The 15,376-nt window shown below is 49.5% G+C and overlaps 1 protein-coding gene across 1 annotated transcript in view; it reads left to right on the forward strand.

Moving 5' to 3' along the window:
- Positions 1-2,548: 2,548 nt before the first annotated feature.
- SLC6A5 (solute carrier family 6 member 5) overlaps positions 2,549-15,376 on the forward strand; it is a 426,034-nt gene continuing 413,206 nt past the window's right edge. The window contains exons 1-3 of the mRNA XM_069623483.1: positions 2,549-2,836; positions 5,518-6,006; positions 11,940-12,075. Coding sequence (XP_069479584.1) covers positions 2,834-2,836; positions 5,518-6,006; positions 11,940-12,075 — 628 coding nt within the window. The 5' untranslated portion in view covers positions 2,549-2,833. The remainder of the gene's footprint in view (positions 2,837-5,517; positions 6,007-11,939; positions 12,076-15,376) is intronic.

Genomic DNA, 15,376 nt, shown 5'->3' on the forward strand with positions numbered 1-15,376 from the left:
GATTCTGCACAATGCCTCCTGCGGGTAGACATGCCCACCCACTGCTGCAACCATGCTCCGCTCTCTACCCAGAAAACCAGGGGACTGGAACTCCTGATATCACCTTTGTTCTCCACTTGCCGGCACCGAAGATGTGTGCACGTCCACGGCTGTGGTGTGTGCTTGGATGTCCGTGGCGTGCATCTGGAAGTGTCTGTAAAATGGTGGCGTGTGTCTCTATGTGGTGTGCATTTCTGCATGTGTCGTGCATGTACCTTGATATAGGGCACGTATGTGGTGAAAGGGTGCACTATGTACCGGTAAGCAGTGTGTGACTGGATGCGGGTTGTGCACGGCATACTGTGATGTGCGCCTATATGTGTGTAATCACTCTGAAGATGCATATGTATGGATACTTTGGTGAGTGTCTTTGTGTAGCATAATGTGTTGGTGGTGCGAGTTTTACATGGTGTGTCGGATGTGTCTGTATGCAGTGCGTACGTGGGTTTTGGATATATTGCGGATGTCTTTGCACACCTCATGCGCATATGGTGTATCGGGGCACTCTAGGTTCCCTTCCTTTCTTCCCGAAAGCTGTGCAGCTGGGGGCTGCCCCCGCCGCCCACCCTCCTCTCTGCAGACAGAGCAGTGCACTCAGTGGGCTGCTGAGTGTGTAATCACCGCTTGTCGCTTTTAATTTCGCGCTTGTATTTAAAGGTATTTCTATAGCCCGCGGGCGGACTGTGGCTTTCTGAACCGCAGGGAACAGGCTCCCCGGGCCTGAACAGATTGTTCGACATTTGTGACATATGTTCCCATTTTTGAAGGACTCATTCCTAATAAAGCAAAATATCACCCCCTGCATACCGAAAACAACACGCCTCGAAAAAGCACTGGGAGAGGTTGAAGCGGTCTGGTGCTCCGCATTTCAGCATGATGCGTGTGAGCCATATTAAAATGAGCGGCCTTACCACAGACAGGCGTGTGCTTAAGTTCACACACACTCACGCACATTAACATTTTACTCGCAGGGTGTCATGGTTTAAATGAGTTACCTCGGGTGACCCTCCGAGTGGCGTCTCTACCATGGCAGAAGGGCTCTTTTCAACTGCGTTTTGACGTCACAATTAGAGCCTATAATCGCCGGCTACTCTCTCGCGGCGAGCCATGTGTCCGGCGTCATTGCCGCCCACCCTAAAATGAGGGACGGACAAAAGTAGGGGCATTGCGCTCCACGTGGGTGGGGTCTGAAGGGCTGGGGCAGGGGGGAATCGCAAAATCTGTCCAGAAGATTGGGCACAGAGCACCGCTGCCGAGTGAAGCTGCGCCTGGGTTCACACGGGGGAACGAGGCATTAAATGGGAAAACCCGGTGACACGAAGGAATGGATGGAAAAAAACGGCATATACTGATGCCGGGCCTCTAGCAGCTGCTCGGGCTTTTAAAATCATGTCTTATCTCAAATGCGATGATGCACCTTGACTTCGAGACACGCAAGCGCCCTTACAACAATCCAAGAGTCGAGTTCTCGTTGCGGTTTTTTGCCCGTGTGATGCGCAGCCGCGTTCCTTTTCTGAATAACCCGCGCCAGCTCTTATCGTGAGCCCACATGCGCGCCCAGAACTTAACACCGCGTGCATGTTTTATGCCTTGATGCAAGCTTCTGCGTAAAGGGACGCCCTCTTGCTTTGACTACTGTTTAATGAAATATGACTTTGTAATGATGCACTCGAAATCGTACCTTGGAATTAGTGATGTCGAATAAAATAACTGTGTGCAAATAAAACACCTGGTTTTTGCTATGTTCCGTGCTATTTGGTGACCACGCAGCTGCCATTGGTATAGCTCAAACTAGACTAGAAGATCATATTCCGAATAATAAGGATTCTGATTGGTCTTACATAGTGCTTTGAAACACTTGCCTGTGTATAGGCGCTATATAAATAAACAATACCATAGCAGTATGCTGGATGATCCCTGGTTCTAAGCGCTTCGATTCTTACCCCACTCACTGGTACTCGCCCTCAGGAGCACAGGGGGCTTACTTGACCGTGCAGGGGTTGTTTGACATGTAAGAGAATTTGACGGGCTACTTAACTACAATTTGTGATATGGGTGCACATAGATAATTATAACATATAACAGATGTTACTGTGGCTGGGGAAAATGCACTACACGTATACATAAAGATTGCAATGCATGGCTTGGTATTTAGATGGAATTGAGCGTTGCAGTAGTGCCATTTTAGTAAACGCCCGGACGCCGCGCCTGGGGGCGAATGGGTGTAACTTGCGTCTAAAGTAAACGTGTGAAGGGCCCAAATGCATCTTTGCTGCCTAAATATAGCCCTCGCGTGCACATGCGGCTTTTTTTTTATCTGGGTCACCTGCCCACTACACATTTGCGGCAGCGAGACCCACAACTGCAAAAAAGAAAAGAACCAACGCAAGTCTGACGACAGTGTGCGTAGGGGAGGGTGTGCGCCCCCCCCCCCCCTCACTCCAAGTAGGGGAAGTGCGCCCGACAATTCCCGATCCACATTTAGCAACCAGCCCCCCGCGAGTCACTAGCCCTCCCACCCCCCACGCCCCTGCCTGAGTGACAGCTCGCAGGGACCCTGGAATCTAGCGGCTGTCCCTTTAAAAATCTGAAAACGAGGGGTAATGATTTATCAAACTCGTATTATCAAGAAAATGTCAAACCAAGGGCACCTTGCTATGCACTGACGCAAAGCACATCTTTCCCAAGGAGGTATAGAAGCTTGACTCCTGGCAGAGCAAAATCCAGTCTATCCGCGCGTTAAGACTGCACTGCCTTCAGTACTGCGCCCAGGCAATCTGTCAGCTGGCGGGACATGGTGAGTAGCTACTGCACTGCGCCCTCTCCCTCTCTGTCCGTGACTTCTGGAGCGGCAAGGCGCGCGCTTGAGAACTGACACTCGGCTGGACAGCGCGCGTATTCGGCGATCGTTAACTTGGCAAAACTTTTTTAATTTTTTTTTTAAAAAACACAAGCTGCAGATTAACGTGTGTGTTGGCTGCCCGGAGTGCTGATCGAGGTGGGCGCTGACCGTGGTGCTGAAAGGCGCGATAGTCTCACCCGCAGGGTAGCAGACGGTGGATGCAGTAGTGTGAGCGGGTTATGTGGGGGCGTGTGTGCTGCACATGGTGCTGAAAGTCGGTGCAGCAAGCTTTGGTGGGCAGCCCATTCGTAAAGAGGCGCCTCGGGCTATCTTTTGTGAGTGTCTACGCGCTGGCGGACGCGCCAGTGAAGCGGGACGCTGTCCACGGTGCTGATGTGAATCGCTGTCCGCGGTGCTGATCTGCATCCCCGTTTGATTGGGTCGGAGGTATCTGAATGGCAGAAAGGCTTGGGGAGAATTCGGCTTGTTTATAGGACACCACCCTTTTCGCAGACAGCAGATGTGTGCGTACCTGAAGATAGCATGATTTTTATGTGTTGAGCATCACACTGTGTGGAAGCCGGGACTAGAACGCTCTCATTTCAAAAGTGAGGGGACGTGCCTGGCCACATCCCACGGCAACATGACTCGGCCATGACGTTTACATTAGGTTGTTTGCAGGTGCGTCTGTGTATGCATTCCAAAGCGATTGGGTTTATGAAAGCAGTGCTTGAAACAAAGAGAAAGAGAGTGCGAGAGGGGAACCCGCATATATTTATCGACTCATTGCTTTTCCTTGGCTGTGTGGGTTGGGGGTGGGTGGGGGGGGGGGGTGCATGTGAGACTGTGGTACACCTCAGGCGATTGTGCTGTTTCGGCGAAGCACTTTAAAACACGCACGCTGCTCCATTTGCCAGCGATTCATGTCTTCTGAGACCCTCGGCTCCACAGCCCACATTGGAGACTTTCTACTGAAACACGACACAAACAACGAACGGAATAGACGCGTGCAGCTTAACGCCCACGCTACACCAAAACACGCTTTAATTTTGTGTGTTGTCAGTTGGATTCTTAAATGAAAAAAGATATTCGTGTGCTGGCAAATTCTTTGTCTTTTCCAAGCATCCGAAGCTGCTCCGCAGGCAGCTTGTCTATTGCCTATAAAATAGGCTCTGTGCATTGTTGAATGACAGAGAGGAAATGGGGCGTAAAATTAAAGGTTCCTCCGACAATGGGGAGAGGGGAAGCGAGCATCCTCCAGGCGTGATGTGAAACCCAACCAGGCTGGGGAGTAGGAGCGGGCCCAGCGGCGGCGCGGAGCCAGCGCTGTTAGTTTGCCGAACAGAATTGTGTGTGTGTGTGTGTGTGTGTGTGTTTGTGTGTGAGAGAGAGAGAATATGCTCCTATGTCAGTATTTGTGCGTGCGCCTGTGTGTGAGAGAGAGAGTGGCAATACGCTCCGTTACAATGTGTGCCTGTGTGTTTATGCCAATTTGTGGGTTCGTGTGATAGTGTGTGAGAGAGACACACACAGATGATGCTCCTGGAATAATGTGCGCCTGTGTGTGAGCATGTGACTGGTCGTGTGATTCTCCATGTGTGTTTGCTTTTGTAGATGTGTGTGTGGATGTGTGCGTGTGTGTGTGTGTGTGTGTGTGTGTGTGTTTCTCTTTTCTTGTCTATGTATCGTTCTGCGTATGTATCCCTGTGCCTCTCCTCGAGTTCATCCAGGGCCATTATTCTGAGTATGTCTTTGTCCGCCTCTACGGCTGATTCTATGTTGGCAACTGTTTTCTACCTCCTCGGCTATTTACTTGCACATTATTTTGGAGGGCTTTCATTTTGCTTTTATTTTCATATTCCGTTTTGTATCCATCACTGGCCCAACTTATCTATCCACCCATCCATCCCCCTCCCCATCCATCCATCAATCCATCCCTCCCGCATACATCCATCCCTCCCTCTGCCTGTTCCCTGCCTCCACCCATCCTGTCCCCTCACCATCCATCCTTTGACCATCCATCTGCCAAACAATCAATTCACACATCCATCCACTCATCCATCCATCCATCCATCCATCTATCCAAATCCATCCATCCATCCATTCCTCCCTCGCACCTCCATACATCCACCCCTCCCTCCCTCTGCCTGCTCCCTGCCTCCACCCACCCTGTCCCATTACAATCCATACTCTGACCATCCATCTACCAAACCATCCATTCACACACCCACACACCCATCCATCAATTCATTCATTTACCCACCCATCCATGCCTTCCTGTATGTGCAAACGTGTTCACGCGTATGCTTGGACATTCTGTATCCACTGATGTACCAGGGTGTCTGCCCGGCCCATGTTCATATTTTGGGCCTATTTGCTGCAATTGTGTGAATCTACCAGGCCTCGTCCTGTCCCCTCTGCCTGTCCCACACGTGCTCTTCTTAAGTATGTCTTTTGTTGCTTTCCACGCCTCAGGTGTTCTGCACGGCTGCGAGATTGTGCCTAGTGAGTGAGCCGAGTGACTCTGGGAAGTTTGCCCAGCGCAGCCTGTTGCAATACTCCGAGCAGTGCGCATTGGCCGCGAATCCCTTGGCAGAATAACTGATCACTTCTTGTCTTGCCCCTTCATGTTGCAGGACTACATGCATCAGAGGGACATGCCCAAGCAGACGCTCAACAGCCCCGAGGCCGGGGCCCCGGGACCGGTCGGGGCCGCTGGGTTCCCGAGAAGCAGCCCCGACAACGACCGGCTGCCGCCTCATCAGCCTCCCGCCCCCTCCACGCTGCCCAGCAAGGCCTGCCCGGCTGAAGAGGCCAAGGCGGACCAGGAGAAGGCCAAGGCCGCGGCGCCCTGCAAAGCCAGCACCCCCGCCCAGACCACCCCGCGGAAGGATTCCATGGAGATCTACCCGCTGAAGAGCGCGCCCACCGCCGAGAGCAACGGGCAGAGCAACACCCTGAACTGCCGCATCATGCCCCTGCAGGGCGCCGACGGCGAGGCCAGTCTTGGCACCGGCGTGCTGGAGCACAACGACGCCAAGGGCGGCTGGGTCACGCTGAGCCAGAGCACCGTGGTGCTGGGCACGGACGGCATCACCTCCGTGCTGCCCGGCAGCGTCACCGGGGTAAGTCCTGGGCATCTCACTGTTGCACTAGACCGGGTGACTGGCAGGCGGCCTCTTCACTGTACTGAAGGCTGTGCCACTGGAGACACTTTATGTCAACGCCGGTGCATTTTATTTCGTGTTCCCTCACCTCTCTGTAGGTACACCGGCTCCCTCTAATCTGAAGGCGGTAAACTGCGCAGTTGCCCAGGAGTCCACTCCTATGAGTGACCTCTGGCGTCCGGATCAGGCCATGCAGATGACGACCCCAGCCAATCCCCCAACTGCACGAGCGCACTCCCCAAAGCTCAACCCCCAGACAGACCAACCATTGAATAAGTCCCTCACTCCCATTTAGAGCTCTTTCCTACGTGGCCAGAACCATTTGGCCCTTGGCCAGAGCCCTCCCAGTTGTAACAGTTTAGCAGTGGGCCTGGGTGAGGGTCTCAGGCTGGACCGACAAGTGAGTCGGGTCATTAAACATGCTTATTTCATGCCGTTGCAATTCAGAAAGCTGACACGTCCTTAAGGCCGGCTCTTGTTATGGCATGTCTGGGCCCTCTGGGAGCCCGGGACCGTGACCCAGAAGCGTCAGAGGCCGCAATGCGCTGCTGCAGCGCTGCAACCGTGCACATACAGCAGTGCACAGTCCCGCCCCAGGCTTTCCCCAGTATAGAGCAGTACCCGCGCTCACCCGGGGGTCCTTAACTAGTGTAATTGGTGGGTTCAGACAAGCCCCTATGGGAGACATGCTCCTTGTTCCTCAGACCCCAGCCCATGGAACCTTCTTCCTCAGAACCTCAGAGAAAGTGAAGCCCAATATCGCAGATACGAATATAGCGCCTCGATAAATAACCACAGAACCCAAGAATAGGACCGTCAAAGGGCCTGCTTTACAAAAAAACATTTTTTAACACTTCGTAAATCAGGCCCACAATTTGTCAGTGCCCAGAGAACGCACCGTCGTATGTTGGACTTAGACAGAGTCAACGCTTTCTTTGCAGACATTAGTAAAATAAAATAGCGCCTCCGTGCATAGTTCTGCAGCGCCCTAGCACTATAATAGCCATTTATTTTACGCCAACTAAAAGATCATAATTTGTTTTATGTGTCCAAAGATGGTGTCCATGAGCAATACGTAAACAGATGAAGCGTTCAAAAGCACGGTATTTAAAGCAATAAAAAAAACGTGCGTTCAATACAAGGGGCACTGTACTGTGTGTCTGGAGTAGTTCATTTTCGCCTTACGCCCAGAGCACCGCAGCTCACGTCCTGGGGAAACCCGAGAGAAGTTCTTTGCCTGCTCCAAATATCGCCGGACAAACAGACGGCTGATAGACATACAGACGAATACACAGGCGGAAAGACGGATAAGACAGACAGATCGATCGTTTGACGATAGATAGATACATAGATAGATAGGGACGCACAGGCAGAGATTGACGATAGATAGATACATAGATATGTAGATAGATAGATTTGTAGACATGCAAATGGGCTGATAGAGAAACAGACAGAAAGCTACCCAGATAGATACATGCAAAGAATGATGGAATTATAGATACATGTGCAGCTATGTAGCTTGAATGATAGGCAGCTATATAATGAAGGATACACACGATCCACCAACGCTGGAAATGTCCTGTGATGCACCGTACACCGGCCAAGTGAACATTGTGCGTTTAACAGCAATAATATAATAACATTTAGGGGGTGCGTGATTCTTTTCACGAGGGGACGCGAGTGTCTTCAAGCACTGGCGGTAACGTGGGCAGCGCGGCCACAGCCTGGGTCATGTTTCGGGGGAGTTTCAAGCATCGCCTATTCCCTAGCCCACGCCGTCCGCACCACCCACCAAAGCAGCAGCCCCGGGGGTGCAGGCGCCTCAGCACGCCCGACGCGGACCGTGCGTTAGCATCAAACACCCGGTGCATGCATGCAATGCATCCAAGTGGGGGAAAGACACGGCTCGGGCAACCCGTGACTGGACCCCCCCCACCCTTCCTCCCCCCAGCTGCAGCTGCCTAGCCCTCTTATCTCATACGGGAGGTGTGAAGCGCGCCGGCATTGGCAGATGACCTCCTCAAGGTCAAGGGGTCACCCCCGAGCTACCCTGCCCGTCCCAGGCTGGCGCCTGAAGCATACGTGGGCGTCTGTGGTTCTGGGGGAAGCAGGTCAGCGTTTCCGAAACTGGCCTGCAACGCCGCCGCTCCAACTGCGCATTGCAGTCCTATAAACCGGACAGCGCCCAAAGGCTGTGTAGTGCCCAGTCCAGATGTATGTGTACCCACCTAAAAATGTTCCACCTATAATTCCATGAGCCACGCAGTCATTTAATTCATCCAACCACCCACTGGCGCTTTAACGCCTTCTCACTCACTCGCTCAATGTCACTCCTATACATATATGCACTGTACTCACTCCCCACGTCCTCACTCACTCGCTCAATGTCACTCCTATACATATATGCACTGTACTCACTCCCCACGTCCTCACTCACTCGCTCAATGTCACTCCTATACATATATGCACTGTACTCACTCCCCACGTCCTCACTCACTCGCTCAATGTCACTCCTATACATATATACACTGTACTCACTCCCCACGTCCTCACTCACTCGCTCAATGTCACTCCTATACATATATGCACTGTACTCACTCCCCACGTCCTCACTCACTCGCTCAATGTCACTCCTATACATATATGCACTGTACTCACTCCCCACGTCCTCACTCACTCGCTCAATGTCACTCCTATACATATATGCACTGTACTCACTCCCCACGTCCTCACTCACTCGCTCAATGTCACTCCTATACATATATGCACTGTACTCACTCCCCAGGTCCTCACTCACTCTCTCAATGTCACTCCTATACATATATGCACTGTACTCACTCCCCACGTCCTCACTCACTCGCTCAATGTCACTCCTATACATATATGCACTGTACTCACTCCCCAGGTCCTCACTCACTCGCTCAATGTCACTCCTATACATATATGCACTGTACTCACTCCCCAGGTCCTCACTCGCTCAATGTCACTCCTATACATATATGCACTGTACTCACTCCCCACGTCCTCACTCACTCGCTCAATGTCACTCCTATACATATATGCACTGTACTCACTCCCCAGGTCCTCACTCACTCGCTCAATGTCACTCCTATACATATATGCACTGTACTCACTCCCCAGGTCCTCACTCACTCGCTCAATGTCACTCCTATACATATATGCACTGTACTCACTCCCCACGTCCTCACTCACTCGCTCGCTCAGTGCCCTCCGGCCTCACTCTCAACCCCTTTCCCACTCTCAGTCAAGTGATTCCAGGTGGGTGGTAGCGGGACACTTCAGCCCCTGGAAAGGCGCACTTTTCCACAGTGTGGGCATCCCGTGGTGCCCTCACTCCCGCCCGTACCCCTGAGTGGGCGCGGGATTGGGCGAAGACTTCACAGCTGCGTTTCAGGGGGCCTCTGCTCACAGGTCATATACCCCGCGCCGTCTTGCATTAATGTATCTACGGGAGCATTGGAACGAAACTCCATAGGTCACAGGTTCGAGCCCCTCCAGGGCAGCTGGCGCGAATCCATAACCACACACCTTCGGTGCCCCTTCCAAAAATTATGTACTAGAATAAATCCGTGCCAACGTAACACGCAATGTATCCACGTCCAATTGCAACACATTTTTTTAATAAAACATTCTAAGCAGCCGAGAACCTGGCGTAGTCAATGTGGAGATCGGTTATTAAAAAATAAATTAAATGCAAATACGAACCTGCCGAGGTATGCACAGTACCTCCAGATATAGGCCCCGAGTCTTGGAATCTTGTGCACGGTTCAAAGTGACTGTGCACGGCTGAAAAGCGACTTTGCACTGCTGACAAAAACCCTGATTCATGGAACTGTGCAAAGTATATTTTTGCAGTGCAAAGTCATTTTTCCAGCGCAAAATAAACTTTGCACTGACTTTGCACTGCAATAATACACTTTGCACAGTTCCACGAACCAGGGTCTGTGTCGGCAGCGCAAAGTCACTTTTCAGCAGTGCAATTCACTTTGAACCGTGCAAATAATTCCATGAATCGGGCCCCAGAGTTTTGCGAGCTGTCTTTGCTGAGGGCGGGTATTTGAGGGGGTGGGGGGGAGGGGTGGAGGCGTGGCGGGCTGGGGTAGAGAGCCCCTCTGCAGCTGTTTGTTCCGATATTGTTGAGCGCTTTTTGGGTTGGAAGGTTATCCACATATATTTATTTCTTGCAAATCTAAAACACACGCACTACATGTACACATGTTTTACACACGCACATACGGGAGGATACGCTCTTGTACTAAGCACTCAACAATGCGCCATTTATTTTCATAGCAGTTATTTATTTACTTACAGGCAAAGCCAAAGGGAGACGGAACGAAATTGGAGGCGCCTTCCCTTACAGGGAGAGTTCTATAAATGCGCAAATTACACGTGGTTATTTTTTGCAGTGGAGCAAACTTTTGCAGGGTATGAGTAGACGCAGCACCGCTTTTTGGGTGCAAGGCGCTACCCTCAAATCACTATTTTCGGATTGCAAACGCATTTGTTGCGCAGATTTGCCTTTGCAGGGGAGCGCCAGCGCAAATGTGCGATGCCGCCCCTTGCATGGATGGACGTGTGCCAAAAAAACGCAACGAGTGCACTGAAAAGTCCCTCTGGGGAAACCATGGACACGCGATACACAGTAAATTCCAACAATTTGGCTCGCGAGAAAAGATCACAGGCGATGGAGAGAACGAACGCCCAGCGCACCGAGGAACCCGGGGAACTAGGAACAACGAGGGGCCTGCCCAAAGAAGCACAGGGTCGGGGTACGCAATCACGTGCCATCTGCCGCCTTTAGCCCATGCCATAGGGCACAAAACCTTAGATGCAAAAGTCAAGACTAATCGCAACCGCTGGCGTACCATGTTTCTGCATAGCACCTGGAGCCGCCGTCTCGGGGCTCTGCGGCTCTATAGAACAGCTCCTGTCACCTTGTCTTCACTCCAGGGCAGGCGCATGAACCAGATCGGATGTGCCAATGCGTGGGCCGAGTACTTCGCCTTCTTCCATTTCGCTGGAAGTCTCGAGTGAATCACAAGCACGTTTCTTATTCTACGTTTCCGGTGCAATGAGCATGTGTCTGAAATGGTGCGGATTAAATACGATTTGCAACGACCCCACCCCCTGTGGTTGCACCTGTATACGCGTTCATTGAAATGCAAACAAAATCCAGTTTAAACCATGAATGCATCTGAAATAGTGCAGATTAAAAGGGGATCTGAAACACAGTCGGCCATTTCACGATTAGTCATTCGTTGATCAAAATAAACATTATAATAAAACACAGTATGGCACTTTTATTTCCACAAGGCACAGTGTAAGGACATAATCATTTCCTGTCGATAGAAATAAAGATCCGGATTTGACAACAAGCGCATTGAGGCCAAGATAAATGGCCGAAGGGCGCTATATAAAACCGCGTTCCATGCAAACCCAGTATTTCAAGGCCACTGTTCAGCTGGGTCGTTCTCTGCCCGCCCTCCCCAAAACCAGCTCAGCAGAAAACTGCACCTTTTGGAATGATTCGCGTTTCAGGGGAAATCTGGTCATCTTCATAAGCTACCTAAGCAGCTGTTACGCGCCTGGCACCCCGAATAGGCCATTGGCAGAGTTGCAGCCAGCACCCCCACTTACACCCGACAGCTATTGCAGTGGTCAGGGCTCCCCGACCCCCGCCCGGATGTTGCCTGTTTTACTCAGCCCCCAAAACACACCGACGACCGTTGGGGGGGGGAGGGGGGCGAGGGCCTTTCTGCGCATGCGCCTGCACCGCTGATCTACAGCAATAGGGTCAACGTATATTTGTTGCTACAGAGCACACCCGCGAACGCTGGCTTGATTTCTTTTTTTCTTTCTTTTTCCTGCAGGAGGACGAGGGCGACGAGAACAAAGCCCGGGGCAACTGGTCCAGCAAGCTGGACTTTATCCTGTCCATGGTGGGCTACGCCGTGGGGCTGGGCAACGTCTGGAGGTTCCCCTACCTGGCCTTCAAGAACGGGGGAGGTATGTAGCCGCACGCACCCCTTGGCTACACAGGAGTTATGTGGGTGGCACGCATACGACATAGCATAGCAAACCATACCGCGCCAAAACATAGCGTAACAGATCAAAACGTAACGCACCATAGCACAACAAGTGATAACATACAAAACATTTACGCTGAAATAGTGCAGCATAGCCGAGCACAACAAGGCATAACATGACAGAACATTGAATATCATAACATAACATGGCGTACGCTAGCCTAACATTGCACACTTGAAAAAAGGAAGCCCCGGCGACGAACCGATTCAAAGAACACTTCATAGACCACCCTAACAATTCCTCCCAACAGCCCATACTCTAGAGACCACATGCACCCCCTCCTATGCACGCACGACCCCCCTTCCCTGCACGCTTCTCAAGATATCACAACTTCGTCCTTCGCAGCGCCCGCTTCTACCTAGCTACGTTTGAATTGTTTTAAACCGGACAGATACACAGAATACCAACAGATTCATCTGAACCAATCAAACAGCTGGCAATTCAGGCATTATCTGGACATATTACATAGCATTGCAAGCAGGGCTTAAGTCGAGGGACGGTGTCCGCAGCCCCTCGTGTTTGTTTAAGAAATAATAAAAACAAATATATATATATATATATATATATATATATATATATATATATATATATATATATATATATATATATATATATCAGGCAGCAGTCCCAACTGCAGTGTTGCAGTCTGGGTCATCTTAACCACTTTTTGGGTGGGCAGGGGCACAGCCATCTTTGTTGGCCCCTTGCACCAAACCAAAGGAATGAAGGGATCCAGAATATATGGTTGTGCCCCCCCTCAACGTGATCACAACCCATAGCTTGACATGCTGCCTCTCAGCCAACCAAATAAGCGTGCTACATCCTTTCAGCCCCCTTACCCTCTTTATTCTTGCTGTAATCGGAATGATAAATGTGCATTTTAAGGCCAACATTAGCAACATTAGCAGGCTATGAGGGTACTTGTGTTCTAGCATAGGTACAGGATACTTTTTAATCAATAGCATCCACAAGGAGGGTTTACTGCCGCTAGTTTTAACACTGGACCGTATGAAAAGGGTACACACATCCCAGAATAGACTGAAGACTCACATTTGCTGCTTCACAGAATGTAAATGTGTTCAAACATGCATACTGGAGACCAATTGCAAGCAAGGCGAAAGCTACACATGGCGTAGCAAATATAGCGGATGAAGATTAGAAATGACTAGAATGGTGTCTGTATTTGCATAGACTAATATTAGAAGGTGGATATGGTGTTCAAGTAGTGTTGCCATTAGAGAGCAAAGACAAGTGGCTGTGGTGTGCAATATCTGAATGCTCACTATTATTGCAGAGGAAGCAATACTATAGCCAGTGAAACCATGAGTAAGGCTATTTTGAAGTTAATACACAGAGAATGAAATCACTATTTGCACCCGGGAAAGGCAGATTGACCAATTGCAATCCGCCTTTCCTGGGTGCGATCATGCATACATCGCCCGCACCGCTGTAAATAAAGAAACATTAAAAACAATGGGTGCTATCATAAAAATAGAAAAAGGACTAATTCCCTTTTCAGATGGCGGCAGGCCTTTTGGAACCTGTTTTCCAGGGCTGCCGTCATCCTCTATTTTAGGAGGCGGGCATTTATTTTAAAATGTTTTTTCTCTGATGGGAGGTTTGTTTGTGCTGAGCACGTCTCCCGTCAGAATGAAAACTATCCGCACCCTGGGAAATCCTGGGGTGTGAATAGCTTTCATGACCCGGCTGGGGGGCGGACATGGTTTCTCTCAGGCCTACCAAAGCTTGGGCTGGCAGGCCGTTAAACACCATGTCCACCCACCAGCCGAAGCGTGAAAGCTACATGAAAGGCGACAACTTTGAAAGATTTAGGAACTGGCCATTTTGACAGGTTAGGCAACACACAATTAAATGTGATGGCCAGGATCATCCATTGGTGAAGCCGGGTTTTGCACCCACTCTGAACATTCTACACTTCAACACCTTCTTTTTCAATTTTCACCATGAACTAAAAGAATCCCATTGTATATAACTGGATTGGAAAGTACACAAATCACATAACCAAATGTGACAATTTTTAATAACAAAATGTTATTGGAGTACATTATAAAAAATTAGAACGATTATAACTTCATTGTCTCATCATGGGAAGTGTATAAGTACCAGCATACTACTTCATATGATTAAAAGATGTCATCTGAGTTTCTCTTTTGTATATTACAGCTATGTCCAAAACACAGGCCTGTGAAATTATTTATAAACTTGCCGAAAAACCTTTCAATTTTACACAAAAAGCAAACCGTTTTTTGTGTAAAATGAGAAGACCTTAAAATATGCTTGTCAGAGGCTTGCACCATCTGGTCTGCTTTCTTCTGTCAAGAACCCCTTCCACTTAAATGGCCTACATAAAAAGAAAGATCAGCTAATGGGCTAAACAATGCCACCATCATGTGAGAAGGCAAACCTTTTCACAGAAGACGAGCACAGTAATGTAAATGATATAAGATAATTTGACCAGGATCACTGTATCATCTGCTGGCAAAGCCAGGATACAAGCATGAACATTTTGTTTCCACAGCCTTGAATTTGGCTACTTATTCACTTCTCAGACTAACATGTTATGCTCATCATCGGAGGGGATTTCCAAGGTTTTACATCTCCCCATATGAACAAACCAATTTCTAGACCTTCACCATATTGATGCCTTTTTAGTTTGTTTATCAATCACCATCTGGTGCAATTACATTGCTGATAATAGTACATGTTGTGCTACCAAACAAAGTACATATACATGCAAGTTTATCAACTTAAGACACAGTAAGGTTTGGGCCAGCTTTACTGGAATTTGCTATTGTAATCTGTAGTGTCATATTGAGGGACCACCCTTACCCTGGGGAGTTCCTTACCACCACCAACCAAGCAGCCCTACAATACCCGCTAAAGATTTTTTGTGGTGGCCATATTAAAGACTCATAGAGAGCTGCACACATCTCCCCCCTGTGCCCACAGTGAGCCAAGATCCAGCCCGAGGTATGGAAAGAATATTTATTTATTTCAATTATAAGCTCACTGAATAATACTTAGGTTAAATTATAGCTGTCACCTTCTTTGTGATAGAAAACATGGCTTCAATTACAAAACACATTTTTTCAACCTTTAATTTTGTCTCACAAAATATGGAACACAGGCTAAATAAACGGGTCAAAGCTCTCTTCCTGTGATTCCAGGTGAATGTTGAATTTCAATAATAATATTATGG

This window comes from Ambystoma mexicanum, chromosome 11, assembly GCF_040938575.1.
Source record: "Ambystoma mexicanum isolate Mex_15411 chromosome 11, UKY_AmexF1_1, whole genome shotgun sequence".
NCBI classification, from domain to species: domain Eukaryota; kingdom Metazoa; phylum Chordata; class Amphibia; order Caudata; family Ambystomatidae; genus Ambystoma; species Ambystoma mexicanum.